Genomic DNA, 12,588 nt, shown 5'->3' with positions numbered 1-12,588 from the left:
TATAGATCTATCAAAGTAGAGTAGGAGTTGATGTATTAATATATAATAATAAAAATCGACAAAAATAAATATAGCTTTGGGATCCGTTCCCTAGATTAGTCTGCATGATGATTATCATTTATTGCAGGGAGTATATATAATGTTTGTTGTTTGACTGTTGTCTTGTGTTAATATTTATTTAAAAACTAATTAGCCAATATTGATTTGAAACAGAGAAAATTTTGCATGCAGTTTTGTTATACTTATTAAAACCCTGATTTTATTTTGGATTTTCTCATAACTTTTTCATATTTTATACATTTTAGTTCGTTCGTCGAATATAAGAAACTTGATTTTCATTTTGTAAGTCCAAATTTAATTTTATTTATAGACAAACAAATAATTTATGTGATTTAAATTTCGTTTTTTTATGCCTCTTCTGTGCAGCACCATCTCTCTGGTTTCTTCCAATGGATCCACCGACGCCATAGCTTTCTCCGCCAAGATTGCCAGTACTCCTCCTCCTCTGTCTCACGCATCTTGTGTTGGGTTTGTGTGAGATCTCTCGATCTGCCTCCGTACAACAATGTCATTCGAATTCAAGCCATCTTCAACTGATTAGCGCCCACATATCGATGCCGGAGTGATTATCGAGGTAGGAAAAATGGTGGGATTTTTCAACGCGGGAGCTTTTGATTGGAAGACGGGTCAGCGCATAATGCTTATCCTTTTAACAATGGCTGCTTCTTTCTACGTCGGGACACTCTTCGGAAACAGCTCCTCGTCTCCCTATGTACCATTTGAACAGCCGGCCGTGCAACAGAACGAAGCGTCTGTGTTCATCTCCAATGATTCGGTTAACTCTGGTAGTGCATTAGTATTTGATATTGATGAATTAACTAATTACTGCTAGTTATTTGACATAACAGCAGAGTTTCTATTTATTAGAAAATAGATTCTTGGATTCTTAACCGGCGTGAGATTAAGCTCACTATGTGGTATCTGACATTCGACTTTGTAGAGCTTGGTGGCTTGCTCCATCATTCTTAGCGCCTTGGACTGACATAATTAATGGGAGAAATGTTGAAAATTGTATGTGATGTATGGTATTTCTGATTTATTGGTCTCCAACAAATCCAGGCCGGTTGAGTTTTTGAGTCCGAGCTTTGATCTACCAATCATGTGATCCAGCTAATCAACCCAAAATTGAGGGGAAATTATCAAATTTAACTTGTAATGTTTTAAAAATATATGTACTTTCCCTATACTTAATATTCAACCTGTATTCTCGCGACCGACTAATGGTTCAAATGTATGTATTTCTGAGTGCTTCTGCATTTTGATACTTGCAGGCGTGTTTACAAATAAAGTTGGTCTTACATACCGTACAGTACCGCTAAGGATGCCAGTAACAGGAATGAACATTTGTCCTTCAAAATATGATGAGTATATTCCTTGCCACGACATTTCTTACATCAAAGAGTTACTGCCGAAGTTAGATCTTTCCAGAAAGGAGGAGCTAGAGAGGCATTGCCCTCCACTCAGTAGGCGCTTATTTTGTTTGGTGCCACCACCAGCTGACTATAAGATACCGATAAGGTGGCCTTCTAGCAGGGACTATGTCTGGCGAAGCAATGTGAATCATACACATCTTGCTGAGGTGAAAGGAGGGCAAAATTGGGTGCATGAGAAGGGTCAATTGTGGTGGTTTCCTGGCGGGGGTACTCATTTCAAGAATGGAGCTTCTGAATACATTGAGAGGTACTTCTAATTTCAACTTGTTCTGACTGTTCGAGAACTGAAATGTTAGTTTTGACTTTTGCGCATATACTGTTTCTTATTTTTATGAATGTTCATCTAAGATGATCTAATGAAATTTTCTGTCGCATATGTTGGTGTTTGCCTTGTGGAGCCATTATAAATTGAGGATATGTTTACATCTCATGTCTTTTCATGTTTATAGAAATTCTACATTATGTATCAAGTCTCAAATAACGACCCTCATGAAAGTTCTTACTGTTTTGGTGAGTTGAAACCCCAACATACTTTGAGAAATTTTAAAAGATTACCTACAGTAATGATGGAATTTTCAAAATATTGCTAATGATTGTCGTGAAAAGGTTAATTAATGTAGGGAAGAACATCAAGGTTGCTAGAGGATTGTTTTTTCAACACTTGAATCAGCAATTTCATAGTTTGTTGCGAATTGACACACACACACACACACAGAGTAATATTCGCACACTCATATGTATATGTGTGTGTACGTGTGTATCTATATAGATAGGTATTTATGTGTCTACATATGTGCGTCATTGGTCTGAAGGTTCATTCTTTTTTCTTGAATGGAACAGAGGGTATTTTTTTTACATATTTGAATTTGCTGCTACATCTGTGAATTGTTGCAAGTGATCATATTAGAAGATTTTGATTGTTAAAAGATAGGTTTATCGGCATCTTTTAAGTCCCAAGAACTCACTGAAGACTGTGATGTTTACCCTTGTGCTATTCAGGTACTGATTAATCAATACTCCTTTTATTTTTTCAGATTGGGAAATATGACTACAAATGACAATGGAAACCTCCTTTCTGCTGGTGTATTTCAAATTTTAGATGTTGGTTGTGGAGTAGCTAGCTTCTCAGCTTACCTTCTTCCCTTAAACATTCAAACTATGTCTTTTGCTCCCAAAGATGGTCATGAAAATCAAATTCAATTTGCTCTAGAACGAGGAATTGGTGCTATGATTTCTGCTTTGTCCACCAAAATGTTACCATATCCCAGTAACACCTTTGAGATGGTCCATTGTTCCAGATGTCGTGTTGACTGGCATGAGAATGGTAAGCCTTTTCGTATGTATCGTTTAGATTTATTGAGAGGTCTCTGTTGGAAAGTATCGATTTGAAACAGTTCCTGCCATATTTTCACTATTTTGAGTTTGTAGACCTTACCTATTGAGGTTATTTATGTTTTGTATGCTAAAGCTTTACTGGATATACTTTCATCTGAGGAGAATACTCCAACTATGTTGAAGTAGAATAATACATATCACTTTTCACTTATGATTGCAGAAGGCATTCTGATCAAAGAAGTGGATCGTCTATTGAGATCAAATGGATATTTTGTCTACTCAGCTCCTCCTGCTTACAAAACTGATAAAGAATATCCATTGATTTGGGATAAGTTGATGAATCTCACATCTGCTATGTGCTGGAAACTCATTGCTCGGAAAGTGCAGACAGCAATGTGGATTAAGCCAGAGGACAACTCATGCATACAGAAATATGCGCAGCAAAAAATTATAAATGTATGCAATCCCCTTGATGATGAAAAGCCCTCGTGGAAAGCACCATTGAGGAACTGTATAGCTGAACGTGTTTCCCAGAAACTCCCTCCTATGCCTCAGCGTCTCTCAGAGTTTTCTGGAACCCTCAGCAAGTTAGGTACATTCACCTTTGTAAAAACACCAGTTTGGAATGGAATATGCATGAATGAAATATGATGTGATGATATTATAATTTATAATAATGGTGATAATTAGTTCTCAAACATTATATCAATCACACCATGACTGATTCTAAGAAAAATTATGAAATTCTCTTCATCAACAGTTCAACACCTCTGAATGCCGTGTTTCAACTTTTCTCGCATAATTATAACTTTGATTTTCTAACACATTTCCAACTTGAGTTTAATAAGGAAAAAAAATTAGCCTACCTCGGTCGATGTGTTCGATGCAGGTATCAATCGAGAAAAGTTTTTGGTAGATACAATCTACTGGCAGGACCAAATTCGACATTACTGGAGATTGATGGATGCTGAAGAGAAAGATGTACGCAACGTCATGGACATGAATGCTTTCCTCGGTGGATTTGCAGTTGCCTTGAAAACATGGCCTGTTTGGATCATGAATGTAGTTCCTATAAGCGCCAACAATACCTTATCTGCCATTTATGACAGGGGTTTAATCGGTGCTTTCCACGACTGGTATGTCGTAGAGTTTAACTTGTAAGTTTTTCATGCCAATTAGTGTAATACTATATCAAGATTTCCTTCGGTACCAACAGGTGCGAACCATTCTCAACATACCCACGTTCATATGATCTAATACATGCCAACAATCTTCTATCTCATTACAAGAACCGTGAAGAAGGTTGCTTACTCGAGGACATAATGCTGGAGATGGATCGTATGTTGCGACCTCAGGTGTGTATTGCTGATATTATCACTTTTATGCGTGCTTTCTTGATAAAGTTGTTTACTAGTAATCTTGACTTATATTTAATGTTTTACACTTTCCAATGATATAAATCATATTAGGAAGCCTTAATGATGAGAAATGTAGCCAAATTTACGACTAGGTTTGTAAGCAAGTAACTTGAGTTTCATGAATCTTGCCGTTCAGGGTTATGCAATTATTAGAGGTGAAGATGCAAGTATTATGACAAAGATCGCAGATCTTGCTCCAAAGTTTCTTTGGGATACTCAACTACATACTTTGGAAAATGATGAGAAGAAAATGGAACGAGTCTTATTTTGCCGGAAGAAGTTTTGGGCAATCCTTTGATGCATGAATATGGGAAGCCATATTTCTGCAAGTGCTTCTAGACGTAAACTAATTGGTTTGCACTTCTTGTATCACGAGGTAAACAGGGCTTTCTCTCATCACTCAGTCAAACATCCCAATGGAGCTGTTAGAAGACAACAATTGTGAGTGCTTCTAAGTTGTTTGGTTACTCATGCTCAACGACGAAACTGTATATGCTTAACTGAGTTCCGATAGGTTTATGAACATATCATTGTAATCTCGGAAGGGGTGGATATATGTTTTTTAATCGCAATCGAACTGAGATGTAGGATACAATTTTTTTCCTTGGACATCAACTGGTTATTGGCAAATGAGAAATAGTATGCTGTGATTATTGCTTTATAACTCTTTTCTGTATCTGTAAAATCTTATATTTATGGAATGATGCCTTGAAGCTCATGCCTAGGGGTGCAAAAGGACCGAAGAGAATATCTCTCATGATTTTACATTTGATCTGTAGCTTGCAATTCATTGAGGTAGCTCGAGTTTGTTTGAAGCTTGAAATACTAACTAGAGTTTGAATTTGAACATGTAATATTTTTTAAAAAAATTGTCAAGATGATTTTTCTTCCCTTGGTGAAAGATGTATGCTTACAGCTTAATTTATGTAACCTATTATTTTGGAATGTTGTTTTCCATAATATACAATTTTTAATATGTTTATATTTATGAGATAATTAAATAACTAGCAGTCTAGCACCTCTCTCTTGTAATATCCTAAGAGAGATTCAATAGTAAAACCATGGCTTGCTTGATTTTATTTTATTTCGTATTTAACATATATCACTTATATACTTGCATTATCATCTATATATATATAAATAAATTTAGAAATATTAATATATCCACATGTATGTATGTGTATATATACATACATACATGTGGATATATTAATATTTCTAAATTTATTTTGATGAAATAAAAATCATTGACTCATGAATATAATATTTGATAGAATATCATTCGAAAGAGTTGAATTGTTAATTATAAAAATATTTCACGGAAAACTCAATCACTCCTCGTTCTTTTAGTGATGTGTTTTTTTATTGATAGAAATTCAGAATATATTCTTTGAACCAAAGAAAATTCCCATCAAAAGTGCTTTCCATTTATTCTGTTGACTTTGGCGCTGTGATGAAGTACCTGATGCCTTTTATTCTTCAATCTTCACCAAGCAAGGAATCCAACAACTGAAAAATCATTATACCATGTATTCTGAATTATTATTGTTTAATTAAAAATCAATTAACTCGAATTCTAACATATATCTAACAGTACCGTTCTTTATTATTATTATTACAATTGGGGAGATGATTTTTCTTGTCTGAGGTCGAATTCTTTACGTGGGAAAGCTTGCTAGTTTGCACAAATGCTTTCAAACTTGAGCTTTTCAATTTTTCTTTCTGAATGATTTAACTCGATAAGGTTATTATTATTCAGTACATCCTGAGATCGACCGTGTAACGTCAATCGAACCAACCAAAATGCACCACCACCTTAATTATGGCACCCATCTCCCTCATAATCTGAAACAACCATCGTGTTTGGCAAAAAAAGAAAAAAAAATTGGTTTGTACCATCATTTAAGATTGTCAAAACATATTTACTTGAAGAAAATCTTAAGATGGATTTTTTTAGAAAAAAACGAAATAGGTTTGGTGTGATCAAAGGCTTTTATTTTCTAATTTTATAAGATAAGTATGTACTTAAAAAGTAGAATTTTTACGCATAGTGTAGATGTTATATATATACCGTGTTCTTAAAATCCCACATACATTGAAACTTCGTCTATTCCTTTACCAAAATGCAGAACCAAGCAACACAACCTCCTCCTCCAGGTCTCTCTCTCATACGTACAGACAAAAGCACAGTACTTCTGTTAAATTAACTGATATTCCTGAAACTTTTGCCTGAAGGTTATCCGGTGGAAAATCGTCCAGCATGTAAGAAGAAGATGAAGTGCTGGTCAAAAACAAAAGCCAAAGGAGACAAGGGATTCATCGAGGGATGGTAAAGACCTTAACTCATATTCATATCAAACTACTTTAAAGAAAGAAACCCTTCCAATTATATGTCGAAGTTTTGATAAGACATCAAATTGCAAACTTCATTCATTTCTATATTCGGTCTAACAAACCTTACCAAAAAGCAACGTGTGCTTGAAGCCACTGGCTAACTCGAGTGACCCTCCTTGTTTTGTTCAGCCTCTTCGCTTTATGTTGCTGCTGGATGTGTGAAGTATGCTTCTGATTTAACATTTAGATGTAAGGGACATAAGTACCTGTTACATTAATCGACGTTGTTTTACTCACTTTGTACCTGGCCGCTGCTGTCTTTCAGAAGTATGCTCTTATCAGTATTACTTTGTTTGGTGATTTTGTTTTTAGAGCCATGCAATTATGTATACAGATATCTTGGGTACTCCCTAGCTATAGGTATCGTTACATAGAGCTCTTTTTTTGACAATGTATTCTCATTCCTCACTCAGCTGCAACTTATCAAAAACTAGTAGAAGAGTTTTTAACATTTGTTCCCAGTATATATTATGTTATCAGTACACGTAGTGACAAAAAATGTCATTCATTAAAGCTCATATGAACCCCGATAAAAAAAACATGCAAATGTTGGACCAAGTGTAAATCATTGTACCAAAAGTTACTGTTGCTACAACTACAATTTTCTAAACCTCACAACAAACTAAACACTACTCTTCATTATTATGCCACGTAAACAATCACATTAGATAAAAGATGCAAATGCTGCTTACAGACAAAACAATCTCCTCCCAAAAATTGATCCTGCAACTTACGTGAATTGAACACGAAACTTTCATTCAGGTATCAACTTTTCACTCCAGATGTCTATCATGTATAAAGAGTTATGGTTGTTAGTAAAGATGCAACTCAATCTTTTAAATTAAAAAATAAACTGGTAGCCACGTTTTAATCGTTGTGCCACAAAAGAAGCCACTGAACAGTAACTGCAGTTACAGTTTATATAAACCCAACTTAAACAGTTTAACACAACTGCCAATCACCTGTTACAGTTTAACCACATGTAACTGGTGTAGTTAGTCTATTATTTACGTAATTAAAAAACCAAGTTTAGTTTCTTCTCATTCTGAATAACCTTGGAACATGATTTTCACAAAATGGTATCTTTACAACGTTATCTTGATTGTATTAAAATTATCAGTCATGCTGAATTTACTTAAGAGTACAGGCAATGTCAAAGGAAAAACATGATTTAGACCTGAATCCTGATTCAAGCAGCTAATCCCATAGGAAATCCATTTTGTTCCAGAAAAACACCACATACGATGCCGTTATAGATGAGATAATCTATGCTTAACAACATTACAGCCCTCTGAGAGAAGTATTTGTTTACAGCGGATCTGTGCAAATGATCATTACGTATAGCACACCACACCATTATACTGTGTACAGTGAACCATGACCAAACTAGGACATGTATTCTCGAGATGACCATCCTGATTCATATCTTCCAAATGAATAGGCAGTTGAAGGTACCTCAGTCAAATGAAAGGGATCAGGTTCAATCCCATAATCTGTAAGGGGCCTGTGCTCCAGAATGTTGTCATGCTCTTGAACAAAATCTGGAATCTCTACGTCTCCCTTCTTTATATCTTGCCAGAGATATTGAAGCCGACTGATGTACTTGATTTTCCAATATAAACTATAACAAGAGGGGAAAAGGTTAGCAACTTAGCATAAACTATCCATTCTCAATTTCAGATTCCAAGGACTTGTTACATAGATATTAAAATAGACATTCAGAAGACAGAATGATTGAGAAAACTCAAAGCTGAAGAGCAGCATGGAAGACGTAAAAGCCACAGTTGGAGAATTTGGACATCCCAGACACATCAGGGATCCTTGCATAGATGCAACCATAAACATTAAACTTCTCACGTCAATTTTCAGCAATTACAGTTTGTTCTCTTGTTAGTCATTCTTCACGATTAAGGGCTACATGCCAAGTTTGACATATAATCTGTGATAAGATCCATTAAGAAATCGCTAAGCGTTAGAATTGAGTATTTGGTCAGTTTTTTTAGGTTCGACAAATATGACACAAGATGATGCAATCATCTGAACAAACAGCAATTGTTTGGAAACAAATAGCCAAAAACTTTTTATGTGAAGCCAGAGCTAGGTTGAACAACTGGCCACGATGAGTGGATGCTCGCCATTCAAAGGCATGCAATTTGTAGACGCAAAACACTGATTTATCTTTTCAATCCATGGGAGGGGTGAATGATGAGAGAATTTACTTTCACGGAGTAACATAACATATTGGTGCACAATGTTGATATTTCTCGTGAAAAAACATGAGAAAAACAACTAACCCTCCGCTTAAAAGGAATCTCCCAAGTGTAGCAAAGACAAGTCTTGACCAAAGCCCAGGATGAATAAAGTACACAACCTGAAGTTTGTCTTTATAATCATTGGGTAGTTCTTCATAGATCCACCTTAGGATTGTAATGCCAGGGGAATTGTCATCCTTCTGCGCTGTACTATGGATGTATACAATGCAAAATGGCCCGTCTGGTATTTCAGTTAAAATTTTGTGAAACACATATTTCTTCAGCCTCTCTCCAGGGATCACGACAGCTGAACGCATATAAAGACAATTAACGTACAGTTCACATGCAAACAGTGAACCATGAGCTCACAACATTCTTTTTTATGTATAAAATTGAATGTTAGTCCAATTCTATAGAAGCGTTACAATGAGAAGACTGAGACTCAAAACAGAGCCATCATTTAACAATTAGAAATTTAGGCCTTTTATTTTAGTGGTACATATATTTCGTAACATGTTCTGCAATAACAGGCCAAAAGCAAGTTACCAACTGAAATATTAAATAGGAAGGGATTTAATCGAGAGCAATACCTCTTTTTTTTTTTTTGCGGGCACCTAAGTCAATTCAACTCTACATTACCCTTGAACTAAAATATAAAACCCACTTCCAAGACAAATTAGCAATCTTTTTATCAAATCTACAAATAATTCTATTTCCGACCTCCAGCAATGATCACATGTTCAGCCGCACTATTAACAAAAGCGATGCAATAACAAAATCAGAAGTAAATGAATTGGAGACTCTGATACCAGTTTAATCTCTACCATCCTTGTATATGTGACTGCTAAATTTTCTATAAAAGTATGAAAACACTCTCTCCAACTGCTAATAATCTAAAAAACACTAAATTAAATTTAAAATTTAAGAAAACTATCTATTGCGATCTCCACTTCAATTGTATCATCTTTAAAACCAGTACATCATAATTTCATTCATAATTNAAAAAAAAAAAAAAAAAAAAAAAAAAAAAAAAAAAAAACTTTCTTTTTCCGAGAGCCCGGTATAATATTGTAAATTTAACCAAATAATGAACCATATTATCAAGCTAACAGAGACAAAAAGAAACAGCAAGCATTTCTGTTACTCTTACATCAAATTCTTTCAAGAATAGGTAGCAAATTACACAGATAAGTCGTTTACAAGTAAGAGGAAAAAATTACCCGGAAAATACTTTCCAACAATGCGTAAAATAGGGTAGCCGGATTTATCGGAGCCACTTTCCAGACGAAAGAATTGGAGGGCGTCGAGGTCAGAGAAATCATCGGCGGGGGTTAGAAGAGAAGGGCAGTCGTGCCAGTTCTCCTCCTCGGCCTCCTCCGATTCCGATAAAGATAGAAAGGGTCGGGCGTCTACGCCGAGATCCGAAGCTAAAACGACAACTGAGAAATCCTTCGATGCTGAAGAACCCGCCATTTGGTAGCGCTTAAGGTAGACTCTGGATAGTGTTTCACAACGCACAAGCCAGGAAAATTTTAGAGGAAAATACGAAACCCCCTCAAAAAATTTATAATTATATTTTCCTCCCCTACGAAAACTATGATGCACATTGCTATATGTATTAGTAATCATATGACACTATATGCAACACAAAATATAATTCCAAAAAATATATATAAATGTCAAATTATAAAATAATTTTAAATTTTAAATCTTAAAAAAAAATCTATTTTCCATCCTTCTAGCTAAAAGTTGGAAGAACCCAAGTCATCCAACCCTTAGAAAAGTATTTCTTCGAACAAAAGAAATAATACAAGTTTGTTTATGATACAATCGATGGATTAAAAAAGTTATTATTAATAGTACAACAAGGGACGTGTAAAATGATATATATCATAGAACAAGCTATTTTAAGTTAAGTATTAAATTTGACATTAATTCATATCTATCGAAAATCCGCTAGTAAAAAAGAAAATTATATATTTTTTGTCCCTTAATTTACATGACACACTTTATATTTTTTTGTCATTTCATCGGTAAATTTTCGGTTTTAGTTCAACATAACATAAGATTGATTTATACATCATCATGTAGTTTAGTTTTCGAATTCATTGGCACAGAAAATGCATGCCCTGTGATAAGATTCCAGTAAGCTAAGGCAAAGATGGTAGAGAACAGGATTCACAAATATTCGCATAGTAAACTTGTTTCGTTTATGTACCAAAATAACCAATTTTTAGTACAATTTGATCTTATTGATTTTGATGAAAATTTCAATTTGTTTTCTCAAAAAATATTCAGGTTATTTGTTTTTGTATAATTTGATTCCATTGGAACCTTAGTACATACCCTTAAAGATATTTCTATTATTATTATTATTAACTTTTATTACAACAGGGTTGCATCCCCCAAAATCTAGAGTGCAAACAGCTTCGAGCCAAATATGGACGACTGGATTCCCTGTTCGTGGGAAATGCTGAATCTTGAAGCAAAGAAGTCTGATTTCCACTGCTATATTTTCATCCATAGAGAAGGGAGCCGGATGATGTATAGCTTGAACGACTGAATTTGGGATCGGGGATGAGGTTTACAAAATGCGGTGAGCAATATAAAACAAGCATATTTACACTCAGGGCTAATAAAATTTAGGTGACATAGTACTGGAACAATCCAACCTTTTGAATAAACCCTACACAATTAGGTAAGAGTACCATTATACTTGCGTTGAGATCAACATACAACCTACTCAACGGCAACAACCAGAACACCGAACCAATCCGTTCTCGTTGCAATCAGTGCACCTTCTCAGTGTCCCTTCTTTTTCATAAACCTTACAACTCCCGTTGCAATTCTTGCATGGCAAAAACCTTGCATCCCCACAATTCTTGCATACAAATCCTAAATCCATTAGAGGGAAACCTTCCAAAAGATTGGCCAGTTCCCCTGTGTCATTAAGGAGCTTGATCTCCTCCACACTGCCAATGTGCTTCCCCTTGATAAATACTTGTGGCAAACTTGGTGTCTTACCTTTCAACGCGCCCTGCAACTCCATCCTATATGACTGATCCATTGAGATGTCCCTCTCATCTACACACACTCTAAAACTCCTAAGAATCACTCGAACCGAGCAACAATCCTCGTAAGTCTTCCTAATTCCCCTCAAACTAGTATAATACAATACAATCCTATCATCAGCTTCAACCAAATGACTAGAATCATCACCAACAGACACCAAAGAACATGAATCATTTGACTCCAAAGACTCGACCTTTTGGGGTCGATTTGAAACGTCTTTAAACCTTTCATATCCAAGTTGTTTAGTCACCAATGCCTTTCGGTAACTCGACACCACGTTGAAGTCCAATTTTGCAAGCAAAGATTCCTCAGACAAATGCTTCCACAAAGGCTTAGATTCCTCATTCTCCACAAAATCATAAGACTTCACCATCTCACTCGCATCCAACTCTCTTTTATGGGAGTCCACTATCTGGAAATTAAACTCATCGTCATCTAGCCCTTCCATGAGCTCCCACGTGTTTACAACTGAGTCTGGGGAACAAAGGTCCTCAGATTCACCAAAATCTCGAATCTTTTTCATCTGGGCCGTCGATTTTGCTAAATCTTGCCCGCTAAAACCAGTGTTTTGGGGCTCCGTTAGCCCAAGGTAACCATAAGTAGTAGAAGTGAGGGAAACAAAGT

At 35.6% G+C, this 12,588-nt stretch overlaps 3 protein-coding genes and 1 long non-coding RNA gene across 5 annotated transcripts; 2 read left to right on the top strand and 2 right to left on the bottom strand.

The window, feature by feature from the left end:
* The first annotated feature begins 385 nt into the window (after positions 1-385).
* LOC140969823 (probable methyltransferase PMT7) lies at positions 386-5,013 on the top strand. Of its 2 annotated transcripts, none has more exons than XM_073431301.1 (7): positions 386-845; positions 1,332-1,740; positions 2,528-2,817; positions 3,049-3,420; positions 3,718-3,964; positions 4,045-4,183; positions 4,383-5,013. In XM_073431301.1, exons 1-7 carry the CDS (start codon positions 644-646, stop codon positions 4,542-4,544), a joined length of 1,821 nt encoding a protein of 606 aa, XP_073287402.1. In that variant the 5' UTR covers positions 386-643; the 3' UTR covers positions 4,545-5,013. The 2 variants fall into 2 exon arrangements, with proteins under 2 accessions (XP_073287402.1, XP_073287403.1); XM_073431302.1 differs by lacking the exon at positions 386-845 and adding an exon at positions 895-1,212.
* A 1,287-nt stretch (positions 5,014-6,300) lies between these two features.
* Positions 6,301-7,091, top strand: LOC140969822 (uncharacterized). The gene is made up of 3 exons (XR_012174014.1): positions 6,301-6,403; positions 6,482-6,575; positions 6,770-7,091. It is a non-coding gene; the product is annotated as an uncharacterized lncRNA (long non-coding RNA).
* Positions 7,092-7,722: 631 nt separating this feature from the next.
* LOC140969821 (uncharacterized) lies at positions 7,723-10,423 on the bottom strand. The gene is made up of 3 exons (XM_073431300.1): positions 10,113-10,423; positions 8,935-9,199; positions 7,723-8,261 (listed from the first exon to the last, which is right to left on the bottom strand). Exons 1-3 carry the CDS (start codon positions 10,363-10,365, stop codon positions 8,027-8,029), a joined length of 753 nt encoding a protein of 250 aa, XP_073287401.1. The 5' UTR covers positions 10,366-10,423; the 3' UTR covers positions 7,723-8,026.
* Positions 10,424-11,292: 869 nt separating this feature from the next.
* Positions 11,293-12,582, bottom strand: LOC140969825 (uncharacterized protein At3g28850-like). The gene has a single exon (XM_073431311.1). It carries the CDS (start codon positions 12,485-12,487, stop codon positions 11,636-11,638), a length of 852 nt encoding a protein of 283 aa, XP_073287412.1. The 5' UTR covers positions 12,488-12,582; the 3' UTR covers positions 11,293-11,635.
* Positions 12,583-12,588: the final 6 nt, after the last annotated feature.

This window comes from Primulina huaijiensis, unplaced genomic scaffold (assembly GCF_012295235.1).
Source record: "Primulina huaijiensis isolate GDHJ02 unplaced genomic scaffold, ASM1229523v2 scaffold42781, whole genome shotgun sequence".
NCBI lineage: Eukaryota > Viridiplantae > Streptophyta > Magnoliopsida > Lamiales > Gesneriaceae > Primulina > Primulina huaijiensis.
The sequence above is the reverse complement of the archived record's forward strand: the minus strand, read 5'-3'. Positions and strand labels throughout refer to the sequence as shown.

What these genes read in the sequence shown, in the direction of transcription:
- LOC140969825 (XM_073431311.1), bottom strand. Translation starts at nt 12,487, where the DNA reads ATGAAAAAGATTCGAGATTTTGGTGAATCTGAGGACCTTTGTTCCCCA.
- LOC140969823 (XM_073431301.1), top strand. Translation starts at nt 644, where the DNA reads ATGGTGGGATTTTTCAACGCGGGAGCTTTTGATTGGAAGACGGGTCAG. An exon ending in TGTTGACTGGCATGAGAATG is followed by an intron (nt 2,818 to 3,048) that starts GTAAGCCTTTTC and finishes TTATGATTGCAG; the next exon opens with AAGGCATTCTGATCAAAGAA. An exon ending in TGGAACCCTCAGCAAGTTAG is followed by an intron (nt 3,421 to 3,717) that starts GTACATTCACCT and finishes TGTTCGATGCAG; the next exon opens with GTATCAATCGAGAAAAGTTT.
- LOC140969821 (XM_073431300.1), bottom strand. Translation starts at nt 10,365, where the DNA reads ATGGCGGGTTCTTCAGCATCGAAGGATTTCTCAGTTGTCGTTTTAGCT. An exon ending in TGTTGGAAAGTATTTTCCGG is followed by an intron (nt 9,200 to 10,112) that starts GTAATTTTTTCC and finishes ATATGCGTTCAG; the next exon opens with CTGTCGTGATCCCTGGAGAG. An exon ending in AGATTCCTTTTAAGCGGAGG is followed by an intron (nt 8,262 to 8,934) that starts GTTAGTTGTTTT and finishes CTCTTGTTATAG; the next exon opens with TTTATATTGGAAAATCAAGT.